This window comes from Poecilia reticulata, chromosome 5 (genome assembly GCF_904066995.2).
Source record: "Poecilia reticulata chromosome 5, P_reticulata-male-v2, whole genome shotgun sequence".
NCBI lineage: Eukaryota > Metazoa > Chordata > Actinopteri > Cyprinodontiformes > Poeciliidae > Poecilia > Poecilia reticulata.
This window is the reverse complement of record NC_088834.1, coordinates 20,225,583-20,246,954: the sequence shown is the minus strand read 5'-3', so window position 1 is coordinate 20,246,954 and position 21,372 is coordinate 20,225,583. Positions and strand designations below refer to the sequence as shown.

General features: G+C 38.5%; 2 protein-coding genes across 2 annotated transcripts; both read left to right on the top strand.

The window, feature by feature from the left end:
* Positions 1–35: 35 nt before the first annotated feature.
* On the top strand, positions 36–11,852 carry ankrd52b (ankyrin repeat domain 52b). The gene is made up of 28 exons (XM_008409986.3): positions 36–195; positions 498–581; positions 1,121–1,199; positions 1,299–1,369; positions 1,481–1,681; positions 1,922–2,009; positions 2,541–2,683; positions 2,820–3,032; positions 3,695–3,773; positions 3,854–3,968; positions 4,110–4,192; positions 4,292–4,400; positions 4,807–4,875; positions 4,947–5,087; positions 5,246–5,302; positions 5,575–5,686; positions 5,774–5,845; positions 5,913–6,114; positions 6,521–6,608; positions 6,947–7,064; positions 7,164–7,383; positions 7,524–7,611; positions 7,712–7,795; positions 8,453–8,598; positions 9,280–9,362; positions 9,487–9,569; positions 9,700–9,791; positions 9,866–11,852. Exons 1-28 carry the CDS (start codon positions 169–171, stop codon positions 10,048–10,050), a joined length of 3,132 nt encoding a protein of 1,043 aa, XP_008408208.1. The 5' UTR covers positions 36–168; the 3' UTR covers positions 10,051–11,852.
* An 890-nt stretch (positions 11,853–12,742) lies between these two features.
* Positions 12,743–19,731, top strand: npepl1 (aminopeptidase like 1). The gene is made up of 12 exons (XM_008409987.3): positions 12,743–12,955; positions 13,878–14,063; positions 14,157–14,327; positions 14,918–15,007; positions 15,197–15,278; positions 16,079–16,221; positions 16,423–16,500; positions 16,584–16,684; positions 16,768–16,891; positions 16,972–17,148; positions 17,648–17,758; positions 18,867–19,731. Exons 1-12 carry the CDS (start codon positions 12,806–12,808, stop codon positions 19,023–19,025), a joined length of 1,572 nt encoding a protein of 523 aa, XP_008408209.1. The 5' UTR covers positions 12,743–12,805; the 3' UTR covers positions 19,026–19,731.
* The last annotated feature ends 1,641 nt before the right edge of the window (positions 19,732–21,372 follow it).

Genomic DNA, 21,372 nt, shown 5'->3' with positions numbered 1-21,372 from the left:
CTTTACAACCGAATCCCTTCAAATCTCGCTCCCCGAAGTGCTCTCGCGATGTTCTGCAACTGCTCCAAACATCCCAGTTGCCAAATAAGCTAAAGCTAGGCTAACTAGCTGATATGTTGCTAAGTTTACACAAAGTCTCAATGAAGAAGCTTTCTGAGTGATTGGGACATGGAGTTGAGAAGTATCAAGGACCAGGTAGTAAACACTGATTTTGAAGTGATATTAATAAACTTTGGGCAAACTTACTCGACTCTTCACTGTTGTGCACAGCTGCTAGTCATCATAGCTGCACTACGAGGAAAGTTTTCCTTCAGGCTAATTGTGTCACAGATCCTTTACCATCGAGATTTTGTTTCATTTATTTGAAGGCTGAGACTTTCAAAGTTTTTATCCTTTACGAGCTTTGCTTTTTACCTAAATCAGAGAGAATGAGGTGATTTAAATAGCATGCCCCTTACTGCTCTTTATTGTATGTGTTGACAATGTCTTCTCTTTAGTCTCCTCTGATCCAGGCCATATTCAGCCGAAATGCCGAAGATGTTTCATTTTTATTGGAGCACAACGAAAGTGTCAACGCTCAGGTAGGATCATCCTGTCTGGAGCTGATGTTGTGATGTCAAAGTTGTTTGCTACACATCTTGGACAAATCCTTAAGGCTATAAAGTTGTCACTTTTTACCATTTTCTTATGGCTATAGGATGTGTATCAAATATAATAACTCACTTGGCGCTTATTTTGCTATTTTAAGATCATCTAAATAAATCACAGAGATAAGAGGCTTGGCACAAGATTGTATAATAACCATTAATATAGCAGTATAATCAGTATGTGGCTCTGCTTGGTACAACTAATTATTACTGATCGCTAGGCTTATTTAAATCAAAGATGGCGTTTAAAAGCTCAATAAATTGCTGAAGTGTTTTGTAAAATTTCAACTTTAAACTGTTAAAACTTAAGAGTAACAGAGGGATGTTGTGATCTTCCATTTCGGGGCTCTCTGTTATTATCCTGACAGTAAATTACAGCTAAATAAAAATGTGCATTTTTAGTTCAAATATTCTTGTTTGAGAAAATTTATTTTTCTCCCACTAAATTTTTAATTTTTTTTTTCAAATTTCAGGACCAAGAACAAAGCACACCGCTTCATGCTGCTGCCTATTTGGGTGATGTTCATGTCATGGAACTACTTATAAATGCAGGTAAACCAAAGCAGCCTTGATTACTGCATAAGGACTAAAACTTACAGTGTGCAGCTGAAAAGCTTGTTTTTGATTTTGCTCTGTTTTTGATTATGACAGGCGCAAATGTAAACTCTAAGGACCAGGGCTTGCTCACTCCTTTACATCGAGCCGCAGCCTCGAGAAATGAAGTACTTTTCTTTACTTTTTTTTTTTTTTTAAATGAAAGGCATTTGAAAAAGCAACTACTTGATTTTACAATTTAACATGTGATATGTATGAATATTTTTTTATAACCTCAGAGGGCTGTAGAACTGCTCCTAAAACACAAAGCAGAACTCAACGCGCGGGACAAATTCTGGCATACTCCCCTACACATGGCAGCTGCAAACTGGGCCACAGGTTGCGCTGCAGCCCTCATACCATATGTTTGCAGCCTGGATGTTGCGGACAAACTGGGAAGGACACCTCTACATCACGCAGCACACAGCGGCCACGCTGAGGTAACCTGTAAAGACGACAGAAAAAAACAAATGAACTTTTTATGTCCTCTTTTAAATCTTTATGACCAGAATTAAGAGCAGATTTACTTCCTTTTAATAAAGCACGTTATGGTTTGAACGACTTGTTGTGAAATATTTTGTCTGTGTGTAAAGGTATAACTCGTGATTTCTAATTGACAAGCTCGACATCTGGGCGTCTTGCACAAATGCACATGTTTACCCAGGTGTTGTGTTTTACAGATGGTGAACTTGTTTTTGCGTAAAGGAGCCAGTGCAAATGCCAAAGATAAGAAGGATAGACAGCCGATACACTGGGCTGCACATCTCGGTGAGTAAAGTTACATATAAAAACTCTTTAGCTTGAATTAAAGTTTTTAAATATTTGAAAAACCTTCAGGAGCTTTGTCAAGTAAAAGAGCTTCACAGTTTTCCATCCTGCATCTTTGGTAACTTAAGCCCATTCTGAACAATTTTAACTGAAAAAAACACCATAAGAACACATTTGAAGGGTTTTATTTTATATTTTAATGTGACATGTACAACCTGCTGTACAGTTCACCTAAAAAGCAAACAAATCTGTTAAAACTATACAAATAATCTGCAACTACCTGGTGCATATTAAACTGATCCTATGCTAAAGCACATTTTGATTAAATTTCCTCATCAACATCTTGACAATATTTGGTAACTTTGTGAAAGTTCTGAGAATCTGTAAGATTTTATGGATCTCTGTCTTCTTATTACATCGGTCATATGAGAAAAGGCTTTAAACTAGTTTCAGTTCGCTGGTTATGTAGCAACATGTTTTCCTATGTTGTGAACACAGGTTCCTATAGTAAATGTAAGTCTCTTCTTGCAGGACATTTGGACGTCTTGAAGCTGCTGGTGTCCTACATTTCAGACGTGGCGTGCAAAGACAAACATGGTTACACGCCGCTCCATGCTGCAGCCGCCAGCGGACACCTGGATGTGGTCAGGTGTCTGTTGAGACTCCAGGTGGAGGTAAAAGCTGCCGGAGCTTAGTCGAATAAACTATACGCCTCAATACCTTTAAACAATAATCCGTCTGGTGAGAAAGAAAAATACGTTCTGAATTGAGAGAGTTTTGTATTATTTTGTTTCCCCTCCCTGTTTTCAGCCCGATGAGCCAAACTGCTTTGGGAACACGGCGCTTCACATGGCCTGTCACACAGGCCAGGACTCTGTGGCCACTGAACTGGTGAACTGCGGCGCCAACATCAACCAGGCCAACCATGCAGGCAACACGCCGCTGCATCTGGCCACCATCTCCTCCAGCGGCGTGCTCTGCCTTGAGCTCCTGGTCAACAACGGTGCTGATGTCAACATCCAGGTGAAACGTGTCTATAAAACCAAAAACATTTGTAGAAAGGATTCAAAATGGACATCCAGATTTACTGCGTTTAATAATTTATTTAGATGTTAAATCTACTGATCTTTAGGATTTGAACAAAGTACTTTAAAGGTTTGCTTAGGTGCTGAAGATTTTTGAAAATGCTTAAACTTTAACATTTTGACTGCTTTAACTGTAAATAGACTTCGCTTTTACACTTTTATGAAACTTTTTTTTTTATAAAAATGCTTTTAGTTTAAAATATTTTTTTCTGAAAATGACTAAGATTTAATAGTTACAGGTTAAAAAAAAAAAAAAAGGAAAATCCATCAGACACACTTCAATTGCCCAGCAGTTCATGTTTCTATATTTATGAAACTGTTCTGTGTAAGCAAAAAAATATAAAATATGATTAAGGTAAAAAAGTTTTTCCAAAGTTTCTGATCAGTAACTTTCCTTTCTTACTTTTGTTAACATTACACCGCAAAAAAGCTGCTTAATTAAGGCTGAGCAAATCCAGTCGAGGTGAAATATTAATTTTATTTTTGTTTCTTTTTGCACATGATAATTGGAAAGGAGTCTGAATTTGCTTTGAATGTGTTCAAAACAAGAACCTAAAGACCTCTGGTATATTAAATGTTAATTATTAATGTGTTGAACAGAACAAAGAAGGAAAAAGCGCTTTACACATGGCTGCGATGCACGGACGCTTCACAAGCTCCCAGATCCTGATCCAAAACGGTAACACGCATCCTGCTGCATCGTGTGACTGATGGTGATTAAAGGGTTTGTCATATGCAAGATTTGTCTTCTTCATTCAGGAGGTGAGATTGATTGTGTGGACATGAATGGAAACACTCCTCTCCATGTTGCTGCGAGATACGGTCAGGAGTTGCTGACCAGTACTCTGCTGACCAACGCAGCTGCCAGAGGCAGGTGAGTCTTTTAAATCATATCTATGGTTAAAAAAATGACTAGAAATCCTGGTCCTTGATGAATTCTCATAAAGCATCCACTGTATGGTTTTTTTTTATTACTGGTTGCAGAGATTAGTGAATTAATTAATGTGATCTGTAGACAGGGGGTTCACGGGATGCTTCCTCTACATTTTGCGGCGTTGTTTGGCTTCCCAGATTGTTGTCGCAAGTTACTTTCTAATGGTGAGGATCCCTTTAAGTCCACCAGCTCTCTATCAGGATCTTAGCTGTCTTCATGATGCGTTTAGCTATGGCTGAACGTTTTTGTTGTTTTTGCCTCAGGCCAATTTTACAACGTGATTCAGGATGGCCAGATCCCAACCCTGGAGTTTGACATAAACATGCAGGACGATTATGGGAGGACCTGCCTACACGCAGCCGCCTCTGGAGGGTGAGAGATCAGACACAATCGAGCTCAACCCGGCTTCAGATTGAAGTTTGACCAGAAAAAGAAAATCTGGTACTGGACTAAGTGGAAGAACTGAACCGTTTTGATTATTTAATTAGTTGATGTTTTGTTTCCGCATTTGCATCACTTTTAGAGGGGATGTCTGCCTGTAATTAAAAGTTTGGGTGTTTGTTGTGTGTAGAGCAGGTACTACATTTAATAAAACCATCTGTGATGTGATGCAGCCGCAATATCTTTTTTTTTTTTTCCCAGCTTCTTTTCCTCTCGGCTAAACGGTCAAATAAACGTCATTAGTGAAACTTTAATCCTTTTATCATTTGTGATCATAAGATATGTTGAATCCTTCTTAGATGTTATATATTCTCTCTGATATTTGTTTGTTTTGCAGAAATGTTGAGTGTCTTAATTTACTGATAAACAGTGGAGCTGAACTGGATATAAAGGACGACTTGGGGAGGTAAGCAGCAGATGCAGCGAAGCATAAAATAATTTTGAACATTTTTTAACCCTCTCTATTTTGTCTCTCAGATCTCCTCTGCACTACGCTGCAGCCAATGGGAACAGCCAGTGTACAATTTCTCTAGTGAGAGCCGGAGCGGAGCTCAACGAGGCGGATCTGACGGGCTGCAGCCCTCTGCACTACGCTGCTGCTTCACACACTTTCTGTGGGTGAGAACCTTTTCCTGTCATTTTAATCAAAAACTTCCTCACGTTTCTCATCAGCCATTTAAGCTGAAACTCAACTGATTCTTGCCATCAGACAGGGAACTGCTTTGTGGGTTTTTCTGTTGTCTGACTCGATTAACTGTACTTGTTTTTATTCACAGAGGAGGAACAAAATACGAGCCAGACCTCAGTGAGGAAAGAAAACAAGAAGCCTCTCTGTAAGTAAACCTCATTTTTAGTTAAATACTTGGTGCTTTTAAAGTTCATCTGTACATAATACAGTGTTTTTTGTGTTTTTTTGCATATTATTTCAAAGCACAGTCTCAAATGAGGTGCATATAATAATAACACTTTATTTGTTTTTCCCACTAGAACATTTCAAACAGAAATGTCATTTAAAGCTAAACTCAGATTACAAGAAGGGACATTGTTCTTATTTATTTTTCAGGGCAAAAACACTCAAGCATCTCATTCTTTCTGCTGATTTCAGGTGTTTAGACTTTCTGCTTGACAACGGGGCAAATCCCACTCTGAAGAACAGCAGAGGTTACAGTGCTGTTCACTACGCAGCAGCTTATGGGAACAAACAGCATCTGGAACTGGTCAGTTGTGGCTTTTATGTATTTCTTTTGACATTAGTTACTGCAGCCTGCAACTAATGGCTTTTTATTATTATTTTGCTCCTGCAGCTGTTGGAGATCTCTTTTAATTGTCTTGAAGAGGTTGAAAGTAATATTCCAGTCAGTCCTCTGCACCTAGCCGTGAGTATGACGACTTTAAATGCTTCACAACAGCCTTTTTTTTCTACTAATTACTTTATGTCTGCAGGCCTACTATGGGCATTGTGAGGCACTGCATTTGCTTTGTGAGACGCTAGTCAGTCTGGATGTGCGGGACATTGAAGGCCAGACTGCGCTCCACCTTGCTGCCAAGAGAGGCTTTTCCAAATGTGTGGAGGTCCTGTTGGAGCACCAGGCTTCCTACACGTTGAAGGAATACAAGCAGAAGCGGACTGCTCTGCATGCAGCAGGTATGTACTGCAAAAACACAAACTCTTACCAAGTGTTTTGGGTCTAGTTTCTATTGCAAATATCTTTGTACACTTGAAATAAGACAAAACTAACTTAAAAGTAACTTGCAGGAAGAAAGAAATGGCTTGTTTTAAGTCAGCAATTCCTTAATATTGGTGAAAAGCAGAGAAATAATCTTGCAGTGGAGCAAGACATTTTTCATCATTATTAGGAAATGATTGACTTAAAACAAGCTCCTATTTCTTGCTGAAAAGTTACTTGTAAGTTAGTTTTGTCTTATTTCAAGTGTAATAAGATGTTTGTACTAGAAACTAGTCAAGAATACTTGGTAAGATTTTGTGTTTTTGGAGTATTTCCAAATGCGTTAACTAGTTTTAGTCTTTGAATGATCTTTCTTTTTCACAGCTGCTGAAGGCCAAGTGGACTGTTTGCTTTTACTGGTCAACAAGGAACAAAGTGCCGGCGTCATTGACGCTCAGGACACACAGGGGCAGTGAGTGGCTGTGTGATTTGACTTTTTTCCAACGCTGATGTACTCTAATTTTAAACACATGAGTTGTTTTTTTCATTCATGACAGAAAAAAAGCATATTTAAATGAAAAAATGTTTCCCTGGGGCAGAAAATAAATATTAGATTTCATATTTAAAGTTAAATCCATTTAAAAAGAGTAACAAAAAGAATATTTGATATGCAGTGAGTATCTTGATCTTGATTCATTAAAAAAAATATTAAGAGAAATATATGGACCACATGCATTATGAAAAGCACATTTTCCCAGCCAGGATAATTTCACCAGCCTTATTAAACAGCGAATCCTGTTTGTTTATTAGGACAGCTCTCATCCTGGCAGCTTTAGGACGCCACACTGACTGTGTCCACATCCTGTTGGAGAAAAATGCAAATCCGGATGCTGCAGATAAGCGAGGCTTTACTGCACTGCACAGAGCTGTGAGTTGCTGCACATCACACATTGCAGTTCTTCTTTTTAGCTTCATTAGAACTTTAATTGAATCCAGAAACTGTTTCACGGCCTGCTTGTTTTTGCAGGCCATGTTGTGCAGTGAGGACTCTGTGTTGGCTCTGCTGGAACACGGGGCTTCTGCCCTGTGCAGAGACGCTCAGGGAAAGACGCCGCTCCACCTCGCTGCATCTTGTGGTCACACAAAGCTGCTCCACATGCTGCTCAGAGCTGCAAAAAAGGCTGACCCTCTGGACTCCATGCTAGACTTCAGGGGCTACACACCCACACACTGGGCCGCTTATCATGGTGACAATTTGGCTAATTTTGTTTTAGTCAATTTAGACAATATTCCTAATTAAATTCATTCTTAACTAATGAATAAATGAGCAAATAAGGACAATAATACAACTAGAATATGTAAGAATCAACCTTATATTTGGTCTTAGGTCACGAAGGATGTTTACATAATTTACTTGAGAACAGACTTTATAGCAACCAGGAAGGAAGTCGCTTCACGCCACTGCACTGTGCTTTGTGAGTATTGTAGTAAACTTTAAGCACTAAATTTATGCATTAATTCTGATTATATTAGACTAGATTCGTTTATTTAAAGTGCTTTTGGCTTTCCACGCAGAATCAATGGACATGATGCTGCTGCTGGGCTTCTAGTAAAGACGATTGGCCCTTTTATTGTTCACACTAATGATACCAAAGGACGGTAGGTTACATTTTCACGTCAAAAACACTCGCATTGAAATTACTCCTTAAATATAAAGTGATGTAAATGCAAATTCATTTTCATTTAGGGAAATAATTTAAAATAACACCAGTAAGATGTACATAATTTTTGTTTTATAGTCCTCAAAAGGATTCATATGCCTTGTCGCTAAGGCTCAACAATAAGGCCTAAAATCTACATAATTATGTATTGTGCAGTTCACCTGACCTGGAAATCTCGTACACAGATGTAGACAAATTGGTGTGTAGGTGTTCTCCAAACAATCTGACTGAAGTTAAATACGTTTTTAAAAGAATCGGAAAAGCTTCAGCAAAACTTCAAAATACCTAAATCCTCTGAAATGTGACTCAACAAAATAATAGCACACATTTCGTATTTTGTTGGTCCTTCACAGAAAGTCCTAATACAATATAAAAGTGTGACGTTAACATGACAAAATGCGAAAAACTCAGAGCCTGGGTATAAATAAAGTATCCCACATATTGCTTTTTTTTCCTGTTAGCAAATGGCAGAAAAGATTAGCATATTAAATGAAATATTTAACGGGTATCCCAGCTTAATATTTCTTATTTTGGTTTATTTTATGGCAGCTTGGGTAGGTTTTAATTAATTTTGCTGTTTTGTTTTGATGTGCAGGACGCCACTGCACGCAGCCGCTTACTCAGGGAGTGTTGCTGGGCTCCAGCTGGTTCTGGCTCACGGGGCGCAGGTCAATGCCGTAGATCACTCTGGATGCTCGGCTGTAATGGTGGCAGCAGACTGCGGACAGACCATGGCTGTTGGTAGGTAGCTAAAGATTGTTTGGACCAAAGGTATCTTAGGCTCTTGTTCTTATCGGCTGAATTTAAGGTGTTAAATTAAGGAGCTTGTCAAGTGTTTATATTACAAAACAGAACCGCATAATGTGTATTTTCCATCCCACTCTGGATTCTGTTTAGATAGTTTGTCTTTTCTGCTCTGTTTTGGCGGCCATCTTTTTCTCCTTCTTTTTTATTATGGCGGATTGCAAACAGCATTAAGTGCATACCGCCACCTACATGAGTGTGTAGCAACATTACTTTATTTCCATTAAATTCTATTTTTTAATCATCTATTCGGATGATAATTAAATAATGCTTTCCTTAATTTGTAAATATCCACTATGTTTCCTTCATTTCCCAATATTTGGCCGCCATATTTGTTTCTGGCTCAGTTTAAGGATGACCAAGGGGGCCCTCTTCTGGGTGGTGGCCAAACTACAACACAAAAAAAAACGAAATAATTTTAATCTAATACACCATTAATCGTTCGTCGATTAATTGTTTGCATCCCTACTTTTGACTAGTTTTTGCTCTTGTTTTCTGTAGTTTTGTAGTTTTGATCCTCTAATGCTCTACTGCTTGCAGATTGTTTTACATCCTGTTTAAAAACCGCAACTTTATGATTGTGATGTATAAAGTTGTTGCTTGTTATCTCCCTTTCAGAGTTCTTACTGCTCAAGGCGAAGCCAGACCTGACCATGGTGGACGTCAACAATAACACAGCACTTCATTTAGCCTGCAGCAAGGTCACATACACACAAACCTGTCCGCTGTTACTCTTTATGATTGGAGTGGGAACTAAAGTTTGGTGCCAACCAGCAATTTTAGCAGCATTGTTTAGGCTCATGAGTGACATGCTTCTGTCTGCAGGGTCACGAGATGTGTGCTCTGTTGCTCCTTGGGGAGATCACAGACTCCTCGCTCATCAACGCAAGAAACAACTCCCTCCAGATGTGAGTTGCCGTAAAGCTCTGAGCCCCACAACAGCATGACGGCACCTGAAAAAGCCTCTCATTAAAACGTCAGCCATGACGATGTTAATAAATTTACTGATGAAACTGTAAAAACCCATTTGTCCTGCAGGCCTCTTCATATTGCTGCGAGAAAAGGCCTGGCCACTGTTGTGCAGGTGCTGCTGAGCAGAGGAGCAGCGGTCATGGCTGTAGACGAGGACGGTAAGAGAGAATATTCATCTGTGAGGGAGATCGTCAAAGGAGCCCAAGTTGTCTAACCTGTTGATCCTCTTCAGGCCACACCCCCGCTCTGGCTTGCGCCCCAAACAAAAACGTAGCCGACTGTCTGGCGTTGATCCTCTCCACCATGAGGCCATTTCCTCCTAGAGAGGCGGACGCAGCCTCCCATTTCAGCCCCATCCTGAAGAACTGCAGCATCGCTGCCACCTGCGGGTCCAACGGAAGCTTGTGTCATGCTTAAAGCATACAAACACTGATGAAGGGAGAGTTTATCAACACACAGCTGCAAGTTATGAACATGTGGCAAGCTGCTACACATTACGTATGTTGTCCTGCATGAGTAAAAATATTTGCTTCTCTAAAATCCTGTCATTTACATTACTAATATTTGTAGAGCTTTTAGATTAACTTTTTTATTAAGTCACAGGCTATGAAGAATTTATTGGGAGTGTTGTTGAGAGCGCACTAAGCAAGCTATTCTTCAACCCTCTACGAGTCAGTATTTGCTTTTAGGAGATCTTTATAAGTCAGTTTAGGATTTTTTCAATCTGAGTCCTGTTTTTTCTGCTTTAAATGGAAATGATTGATTTCCAGTATGTCGAATAGTTTTTGATTATCATGACATGCAACAAATTTTAATGAGGCTTCCCTGTTGCCTGAAAGGTTTCTACACATATAGATTTTGATTTCTGTGGTTTCCAGATGCAGGTAAGTATAGAAACAACTTTGTTTGCAAACTTTTCCCATTATTCCTCCTCCTGTCCTTCTTTCTTTGCGTCTATCCCCTTCGTTTTTTTCTTGTTTCCTCCTTTTTTTTCCGTCTTAGTTTCCTGACTCACTTACTTTCTTTTGAACTTCTTCACTTTCCTTTGTTCTTTATCAATTCCTTCCTTGTGTTGTTTGTTTGTTTCTTTCTGCCTGTCGTTTATTTTCTGTTTTAAATCATTTAAAATATCTTTTGTATTTTCTATTTAATATCAACCAAAAAGAACTGGGAACTCTGGAAAGATTGGTATTTTTCAAAAGAAATATGTAAGAATCTTGTGTTTTATTAATAACCATTAAGCTGAACGGTTTGTTTCTTATCAAGTAGGTCAGACTTAACTTTTCTGTGCCCTTCAATAATTTGTACCTTACATTTTAGGGAATATTTTTGAGAACGCACATTTCTCGTAAGCTTTGCAATACTGTGTTGGTGATTTACAAACGCTTTTGATTTACTCTTTCAAAACATCTAATAGATGCTGTAAACTTTTTATGCAATTCATAAGACTATTTTCTTATCGCGAGTAGCACTAATGTAATTATTACTATAAATGATCATTTATAACATTTAATTTTTAAAAAGATGTAGTTTTGATCATATTATTTACAGAACAATGTGTATTTATGAATATCCTAAAATGAAGGCCATCTTTTACATGTACTATCTATAACATTCAGTAATGAAGGAATAACCTCAGGTGATTGCATTCAGCACTGAAGGTGTAATAATAAACATTTTTATCTGGATGCTTCAGGTTTAAATGTTAGCAAAGTAAATGTTTTGATGCTAAACTTTTAACTAAAGTTTAAAGAAATTGCAGTATCATTTATTTTCTCCTTTATTCTTATATTTGGCCAGTTTAAGACCAAAATATGGTCAAATGAAACAATTTTCAACAAATGTTGACACTAAAAGACTTTTTTTTTTTTACACATTTTTGTCTATTATGTTTTTAAATTATTATGTCTTTAAAATGAAGATAATCTTTTTTGTGACACTAAAGACAAACTCAGTTTAGTTGAGTTTTTATTTTGTTATTTTTATTCTAATTCTCTCTTCATTTGAATTTATGCCCTTTCCCAAAAGTGTATTGCTGTTTTTAGCTTTGAATAATTATGGTGACAATACATTAACCATTGCTCGGTTTTTCTTTTTTTTTTTGGCTCAATAATACCTCCTCTTGTATCTAAATATGGCTTTAAACCATTTGCACAACTGTACAACCTACTTTAATAATCTGCCATCTGTTAATAAAGATATTTTATCTTTGAAGCTAATACTTGCAAATACTTTATTTGCAGAATCTATTCTGCAGCAATGCAAAACATTTTACCAAGGTTTAATGCTTTTAATACCAACTATTGTTTTACCTTTGGTTGCATTTATGACAGTAACGAGGAAAAGTTAATACCAGTGAAGTGGCTTCTACTCATTTTTCTTGTCTTTTGTAGCTGAAATTGTTTAGTTACACTCATTTTATCAGTGTTTGAAATGACGGAGTAACACAACATACTGCATATATTTAAAATGTAAAGTGATTAACAGTTACAGATGAAACTGATAAGTATGGTACATTTCTGTTACTTTGTTGTTCTGCATTTTGATTTTTACCGTTTGTCAGCCGTATAAAAGCCCAATTAAATTAATCAAAGTTTCTGATTATTATATTACAAAATATGAACACTTTAAAGGTGCTTTGAATACTTTTTAAGGCCCTATTTTTCATATTCATCGCCGCTACATATGACGAATGTAGCGAAACTGCGAACAGTGTTTTGTCCTCTCTCGGCTGCCATCATCAGTCTTACTACCGTTAAGTTCAGGTTAAAGTGTGGAGTAGGAAATTGGACTAGCTTCCTATTTGAGCTGTGACAAAACATTATGTAAAGGAGTGAATGGAATGGAGTTTAACGTGAGCTAATTTTAGTTTTGTCAACATTATTTCTGTGGTTCACCGAAGACATAATTTCGATAAATGCTCTAAAATTATATTCCACAATATTATCCAAAAAGGAAAATGAGTTATATATATCGCAAGTTTCTTTAAATTATATAGTAAAATTGTAACCTTTTGACTAGTTTAGCCTGACCAATTAGCCAAGAAAATCCGATTTGGCGTCTTTTTTGTTTGTTCATGAAAATTGAAAGTTCCGAGTTTCCTTGAGCGCCTTAAACGCAGCATAGCGTTGACCATCAGCGGATTGCTGCTGGTGGCTCCTGGGTCGCAGAAATGGCGAACGTGGTCCTGGAGTTCAAGGTTTCTGCCGGCGACTCGGAGCCCCAGAATCGGCCCGTCCTGATTCTGGGCCAGCAGAACAACCTACAGCAACTCTGCTGGAGCCACGTCAAAGGAAAACTGCAGCCCGTCGTTAGCAAAGAGGTGAGGAAGTGTTGTAGCCGGGTATTTGCTAGTGTTAGCGCCACGCTAATTGAAGATAACGCAGACTAACACGCTGAGTTAATAAAGTTCTGCTACAGATGTTCTGGTATTATCTACTGTTAAAGTAGTCCAAGAGTCCAACTTTTAAATGTGTTCATATTGTTTTAGCATGGTTTAAAAAGACGATAGTTTTTTTTATTGGTGCTCTGTTACCTGGAAATGACAGGGGAAAAAACAAAACGGCGTCATTAGTAAACTTAAGTATTAAATTGATAAGTATATTTTGGAATGACGATTCTGATGTAACGTTTAAGGTTCTATTTTCCGTTTGTGTGTTTTGCTGTTCACATTTTTAAGAATAACTTGTTAATCTTGTTCCTCTTCCTGATAAGAGGTTAGGAAAGCCCATCAATCAGATCCGAGCAAAAAGAGAGGTTAAACTTTGATCCCATCTTAGGTAGTGCAGTCTGCTACCTAAGGTAATTTCCCCCCTACAGTCTTCAAATCTTTTTTTCTCCTTTCTTTTATTATGTGTCGTGATGGTATGTGTGGGTGTCGCAACCAAACTTTATTTTGAGCAGGAAATGGAGTAGGACAGAGGTGAGAGACTCTATTACCACAACAAAAACATAAAAGTAAAACGATGATGAGGTTAAGTTTCTGGAGCATAAACATTCACCCATGCACACACACACACCTCCCACACTAATATTACGGCAAGTAACTCCTCTCTTGCATGACATGAATTTCGGGTTAAGTTATCTTGACTAAATATAAATATGTATGTTTCTATAAACTCATTGAGAAACTGTTTTTATGTTTATTATGTTTTTTATTGAACGTCTATTAAAATACAACCAAAAGGCTTTATTTCCTTACAGAGAGACAAAAGTTTCACCTTATTTTATTTTATTTTTTTCAGACCTGGCAGGCAGCTCTCAACACGTTGAACCCAAACCCCACGGACAGCTGCCCCCTGTACCTGAACCAAGCCGTGGTGGCCGCTCTTCCTTCACGTGTCAGCAGGCACAACAACCCAGCTTCTGTCCACTTCCTCTCCCGCCTGATCCGTTCCTGCCTTCCTGGAGGGAGCAACCGCTGCATTGTGGTCAGTGTCTTATCCCGGTGAAAATTTCAGGATCAACCCTAATAAACCTGATTGGTTATTATTCAGCTAACACACACGTTTTGTCCTCTGTAGGTGGTGTGTGAGCGTTCAGATGTGTTCGCCTCTGCTTGTGCCGTTGCCAGGGCCTTCCCCCTCTTCACCCGGCGCTCAGCATCCTCTCGCAGGACTGAGAAGAAGCACGTGACCGTGGAGTTTGTGGTCGTCAATAACGACGGAGGTCTCCTGGATGACGCAGAACTCAAGGTATGACCTTTATCTGCTTAGTTTCCCCTCCTTCAGTCACATAATTTCATTTTCTAACGTTCACATTGGGGTTGGACAATATGGATGAAAAACTTATTACAATATATGCATTTCATATCAGTCGATATTGATAACTGTAATTCCTGATAATTAGTGATTAATTTTTTGTTTTAAAATACTACCAAACAGGTGATATAACTTTTCCTGTTAGCCAGTTTTCACTCCAAATTGTTTATTATTATTATTATTATTATTGCTTTTTTAAGCAGTTATAAGGCATAGTGGCAAAACCTGAAACTGCTGCTGTGCCAGTTATTCAATGGGTTGTTGCTAGGTAACCACAAGCTACTCAACAGATTGTTGCCAGGTAACCAAAAATGAGTGAGTTTGCTGAAGCCACCAACCTAGCTTAGCTGGCATTCAGAGGTTGAGCAGCCGAATCATTTCCTCTGCTACATCTCCCAGAATGCCATTGGATATTCTATCAGATGTTTTATCTATTGATATTGATAACTTGTCTATTGCGGTATTTATAGTTGATTTGTTGTCCGGTCCTGGTTCACATAAGGTTTTTTATTTATTAATTTTAGTGTCTCTCCAATGCTGCTGATGGCGTCCGGCTGGCTGCTCGCATTGTGGACACGCCCTGCAGTGAGATGAACACCGACCACTTCCTAGATGTAAGTCATTATTTTTGGAAAACTTTCATATTTACCTCATAATGTTTTCCCAAAGTTTTAGAGATTTGGTTTTCTAAAATCCTTTTATTGATTCCTTAAGTATAAATTGAAGTATAAGCCACATTAGGTGGTTGAAATGAAGTGTTGCCATCCTGATAAGTTTGAATCATTTTGCTGTTTTTGTTACAGGAAATAAAGGTTGTAGGAAGTGAACTAGGAATTACTCCAGTCATCATTCGTGGAGAGGAACTGAAACAAAGAGGATTTGGAGGTAGAGCATTTTCATGTTTGTGGTTTTCTGTACTTATAAAAGTTTCTACTGTTACTCTCAGCTCTGCAAATAGTAAGAAATAGGAGGGTGTTGTAGCACCATTGACTTATTGGTAACATGGTTGTCCCAATAAAAAATTTAAACTATACCAATACTAAGAAAAATAAATTTTTCCATTTGTCAGTTTTTCATTCCTCATGAACCCTTCTAGACCGAACGTGCTGCCGACAATTCTGCCAAATTTCCCGTACCGTAACTCTGTCACACGTTGCGCTATCTGAAAAATTCAAACGATTTCTGGAAGGGGAGACGTTGCGCTTTCCAGCCAATATCGGGTTATTACGGTAAATTCACTCCCGCAGTAGCAGTCAAATTAATCTGAGGGGGCTTCTTTTACTAGACGGTAAATTACAAAAATAACTTGCTAGATATTGAAAGTTCCAGTTGTTATGGATAAATGGGCAAATATATATTTACTCACAGGACATTTGAAGAAGCAAAAATGTCTTCAAATCTTATTTGAGATTAGGCCTCAAATACAAGTTGAGGCCTAATCTCAACCATATGAGGCCTAAGATTTGAAACTTAGACTTCAAAGGGTTAAAAAAAATATGTGTGACCCTATGTAATATCATAATGAAAGGGCTAGAAATAAACTCACTGATATTATTTTTAAGGTTTAATTTTGGAATAAGGTTTATTCAGGGCAGAATAACTTTACAAACTGACGTGAATCAATTTGTTCAAATATCTCATCATTTATGGCAGTTATTTATGTCTTTTTTCCCCTCCACTCTCAGGTATTTACGGCGTCGGGAAGGCTGCAGAGCATCCTCCTGCGTTAGCGGTGTTGAGCCACACTCCTGACGGGGCGACACAGACCATCGCATGGGTCGGCAAAGGCATCGTGTACGACACCGGTGGACTCAGCATCAAGGGAAAGGCGAGGAACAAAATGACTTTCATGCACTCTGACAAAAAGATGAAGTAACTTCTAGATATTTAATCACTTTAAATATCAACTGAATGAAACAGCTTTTTTGCTTATCTTGTTTTTGGAGGTTTTGTCATTTTTTCATAAATGTATTGACGTCATCAGTTGTTTTCTATGTTTTTAAAACTAAAAATAAATGTGTCTTATTAGACTACAATGCCTGGGATGAAGAGAGACTGCGGTGGAGCTGCTGCCATCTTGGGAGCTTTCAAGGCGACCATCAAACAGGTGAGGCAGCTAATAAAACGTTTTCATGTCGTATCTGCGTCTGGACGCGGTTCTGACCAGCCGCTCTCTGTTGCCGTTCTCAGGGATTTAAGGATAACCTCCACGCGGTTTTCTGCCTGGCAGAGAACTCTGTGGGACCCACCGCCACTCGACCCGATGACATCCACACGCTCTACTCCGGAAAGTGAGACTCTTTCTGATTCATTTCATTCCTCAGAGTTGCGTTTTCTCCTCCCAGCTGCTGTAAATTGTTTGTTTTGTCTGAAGGACGGTGGAGATCAACAACACGGATGCAGAGGGCAGACTGGTGCTGGCAGACGGAGTGGTGTACGCCTCCAAAGATCTGTCTGCTGACATCATCCTGGATATGGCCACTCTGACGGGAGCTCAGGTGTTTAAACGCACCAGCACAGGAAGCCGTCATGCAGGTATTGTCTTTGTATTTACTTCTGCTCTTTGTTTTCTGTTCAGGGAATCTCCACAGGGAAGTACCACGCCGCCGTCATGACCAACAGCGAGCAGTGGGAGGGCGCGTGTGTGCGTGCGGGTCGCAGCAGCGGCGATCTGGCCCACCCTCTGGTCTACTGTCCCGAGCTGCACTTCAGCGAGTTCACCTCGGCTGTAGCCGACATGAAAAATTCTGTGGCTGTAAGTGGCAAACTACAGAGTCCTGAACGTCTCTTTACTCTAAGCATGAAAACTAACCTGAAGGGAAACGATTGTTGCTGCAGGAGTCTGTGTCTAATTTACTTTGGAGGAATTTTGGCTCCTCTTCTTGCCAGAATACAATTTAATGAACACTTTTGGGTCAGGCAGCTGCATCTCAGTCTGAATCAACTCTGAACTGTAGTTGACTGAAGTTCTAGAGTCTTAGAAATGGGCAAGGGATGTTTTCTAGACAGATAAATGTCAGGGACTTTGTTTCTCATTACACTTCAAATATTACCTTCTTGTTAGACAGTGATTATTTTATTTTTGATTCTCTGGGTGATAATCGGGTCTGGTAGAATTGAGCGGTGCTTTTCAGAAATGTAACTGGTTAATTAATGATTTAAGGCAGCTGCTAAATGCTGCTCCACACAGGCTGGTTTGGAGAGATTGAATTAGTTGCAGTAATGATTATTTTGTTTATTGCTTTGTTTTTCAGGACCGTGAGAATGCCCAGAGCTCCTGTGCCGGCCTCTTTATCGGCTCCCACTTGGGCTTCGATTGGCCCGGTGTCTGGGTCCATGTCGACATCGCTTCTCCAGTTCATGCAGTGAGTAACTGTTTAACTTTACTGCTCACAGCTGCTCTCTCTGTTGCATCAGAATAGTTTTAAAATCTCAGAAAACATTTGTTCTTATGGTGTTAAACATCAGGACCTCAAATACCTTATAGAGATGGACATTTATTGTATTGTTTTATTGTGATAAACTTCTTGTCATGATAACTATTTTGGTTTATCGTCACAATAAATTCCCATTAATGACGCTTGAACTCCAAAAGTGTCTGTATTGTCGGGATTGTTTTACTATTTATTTCTCACCGTTTCAATAAATATCAATAATAGGGCTGCGTAATTTTATTGATTCTGCAATATGTATTGATATTTTTTTCCTCAAAGTATCGATTTTTCATCGGCGAGTATCAATTCATTAAATCCTACTTTGAGTTTTATGTCAAATCCACATGAATTCAATGACGGCTATCATTTTTTACCCAGTTGCACATGTAGATTAAAAATAGCATGTAACAAAACAACCAGTTACAATTAATTTAATAATGAAATGAAGTAGATAAGTTACATTATTTAATATAAATGAATAAGACAAAAAAAGTTCCTTTTCTGCATAACCAGATACACAAAGCCACACAATTATACATTTGCTTTGTTTAAATGTTAACAAAAACATTTATTACATCATCAGTTCAATTAATTCAACCAAAGTCTATGGAACAGTTACAAAATGTGACTGTTCCATAGACTTGTCACAAATCTTAAAAATGCATTGAATTGTATTGAATAGTATCATTTGCTGAATATCGTGATTTATATCGTATCGTGAGCAGAATATTACATATTGTATCGTGATATTAGTGTATCCCTGCAGCCCTTATCGATAAATTTGAAAATATGATTAAATGCATTTACGATTTGCAGTTTAACAATATAAATCACACTTCCTTCTGTGACTGTTGTCCTAATTTATAAATGGAAGTGTTTATGTAAAGCAGTGTTTGTGCTTAATGTGACATTCAATCAGATCCATACAGTTGCCTAAAAAATATGTAATAATTAGTTCTTACTGTCACTTTCATCAGATGGTTAAAGGTAAACTAAGCAGGCCAGTCGCTGGTGTTTCATTCGGTTCTTGTCTTTGCAGGGCGAGCGTGCCACTGGGTTCGGCGTCGCTCTGCTCATGGCGCTGTTTGGCCAGGCGTCCGACGACTCCATGCTGAACCAGGTGTCTCCTCTGGGAGCGCCGACCAACAAGCCTGAAGACCAGATGGAGCGCGACTGCAAGAGACGAAGGCTGGTGTAGAGCCAGCGGTTCACTCCTCGACCTCAGAGTCGACTCCTCTCGCCCCGGCTGCTGAGGCTCCTCCAGTTTGTCGAAAACATTTTAAAGTGACGTTTGATTACATTTAATGTGACTCAATAGCAGCCGATCAGTAAAATCAGACGTGGTATAAATGACGATGATCGAACACTGACCTTCTTCACTTTGTCCTGCTTACTGATCAGCTCCATTTCTTCTATCCTTTTTGTTTTAGATTAGTATGTGAAAGTTTAAATATTACCTTAGAAATTAAAAGAAACTGTTTTTGTCTTATTAATCAGTTTATTCAGGTGTATTGTGATCATTTTTGACAGATTTTAACACGTACCTCGCAGATTTTCTTAAAAATAACCACCTTTTATCAGCAGGAATCTTTTTAACGGTATTCTTTTATGCAAACAAAGGAGTATGCCATTATGTCTTACACATTGTGTTTTCTAGTGGATCAAATAAATCTGGCAGGAGCCTCTGCACTTTTTACCGGTGACTCTACATGAAGCATTACGTTCTCACTGCAGGTTTTAACAGTTTGAAAAATTGTTTAGAAAAAAAACAAAAAACATGTAAAATGTTGTATTAGTAGCAGAGTCCTGCACAACAGTGTCTTTCTACATGTCTGACAATCATGATGTCCCTCATTAAAGGCAGTGCCATCTGAAAAAATAAATGACTAGTATGTGAACTTTAAGATGCTTTTTGTATTTGTTCCAGGTTGTTTTTGTTCCAAAATCAATAATAAATTTGTGTCGAAGCTTTATCGTGTGAAGACAAAGGTCTTCAATTGAATACCTTTGTCTTCAATCAGGTAAAGACAAAGGTATTCACATGATTGAAGACCTTTGTCTTCACATGATTGAAGACCTTTGTCTTCACATGATTGAAGACCTTTGTCTTCACATGATTGAAGACCTTTGAACTCCAGCTGGTCAGGCGATGGCGGCATAAAACAAAGATATGTCGGCACAAATAAAGGTTTAACTCTTATAGCTACTTCCCAACATATGGAAAGAAAAAGTTTTATTCAGTGGTGTGTTCTCCTGTCTTCCTCATTTTAAAAAGCGACAAAGGGAAATGGGTTTGTATGTCAGGCATTTACACCAAGAAAACGGGAAGCTGTGAAACACCAGTCGGACTAAAAATTCTAAATTTAAAAAGTGTTTTAATTGAACTTGTTTTAACATAAAATTAGAAGAAGGGGACATGATACTGTTTTTTTTTGTTTTTTTTTACAGGTTTTCCCTTTTTTTTGTTCAATGGATAAAAGTATTATGGGATATAATTATTTCGAAAATTCTTTTAAATCTTTCCAAAAACACATTTTCCTGTTCTTGAATAACTTGTCCACCTACTGTAGAGACTGACGTCTTCTGGGCTGCAGGGGGCGCTGCTGAAGACCTTCTCTGACTCTGTGTTGCCATCATCAGCCATCTTCTAAGCTGTGGTTTGTTGCAGCAGCAGCTTATCCACAGCTTCGAGGAAGCTGTTAGAAAAGCTCATCATCTCTGGACCGATAATGGACAATGTCTCCCACTCCATGCATGAAGCTGTGGCTGAACTGGAGAGCTCCTTGACTGCACCAAAGCTGCACTAAGAAGGGTTACTGCAGATCCTTCCTCCCAGCTACATCCAACAAACTCCTCGTTGATACATGCAGTTTTTTCTATAGTCTTGCAAGCAACCTGATTGCTTTAATGACCAAACACACCAACAAAAAGCATTTTTTAAAAACAATTCTACTCGGTTGCTTATTTCTCAGAACTTGAATTTTTAATTAATAGGTATGTGTTTTTAAAGGTGTCATTTTGACCATTCTGTAAGTGATTTTTTTTATCTGCATGCTTACAATATTTCTATTCTATTTGTAACTTTACAACCAGATCTTCTGTAAGTCTGTTCTTAAGAGCGTCACTATTCTGCGTCCTGACATGTACAAATGGGAAGAAATAAGAATTAGAGCAGATAATAATGTGGATTAAGTTGTTAATGCGTTAACTACAGTTAGAGCACAACTCACAAAAATCACAAAATATGCTCCATCATTACCATCCATATTTACTTCTGCAAACACTGAGCACGTTCACCATGTGTGACCCTTCTGCATCCTCTACTGCGTATGCCTGCCTGACACAGTTCAAACAGATCACATATATAAGCCGCATATATTTGGAAACGTGAATCTTTCCAAGATTCACGTTTCCAAAAAAAAAAAAAGAACAGATTTCACAAAAAATGAGAATCGAGCATTAAGGTCTGCAGTGTGAATGTAGTCTTAGAAAAGCTGAGCCTCTTCAGTCAGAAGCTTCTTCAAATCTGCTGTAAAACAGACTGC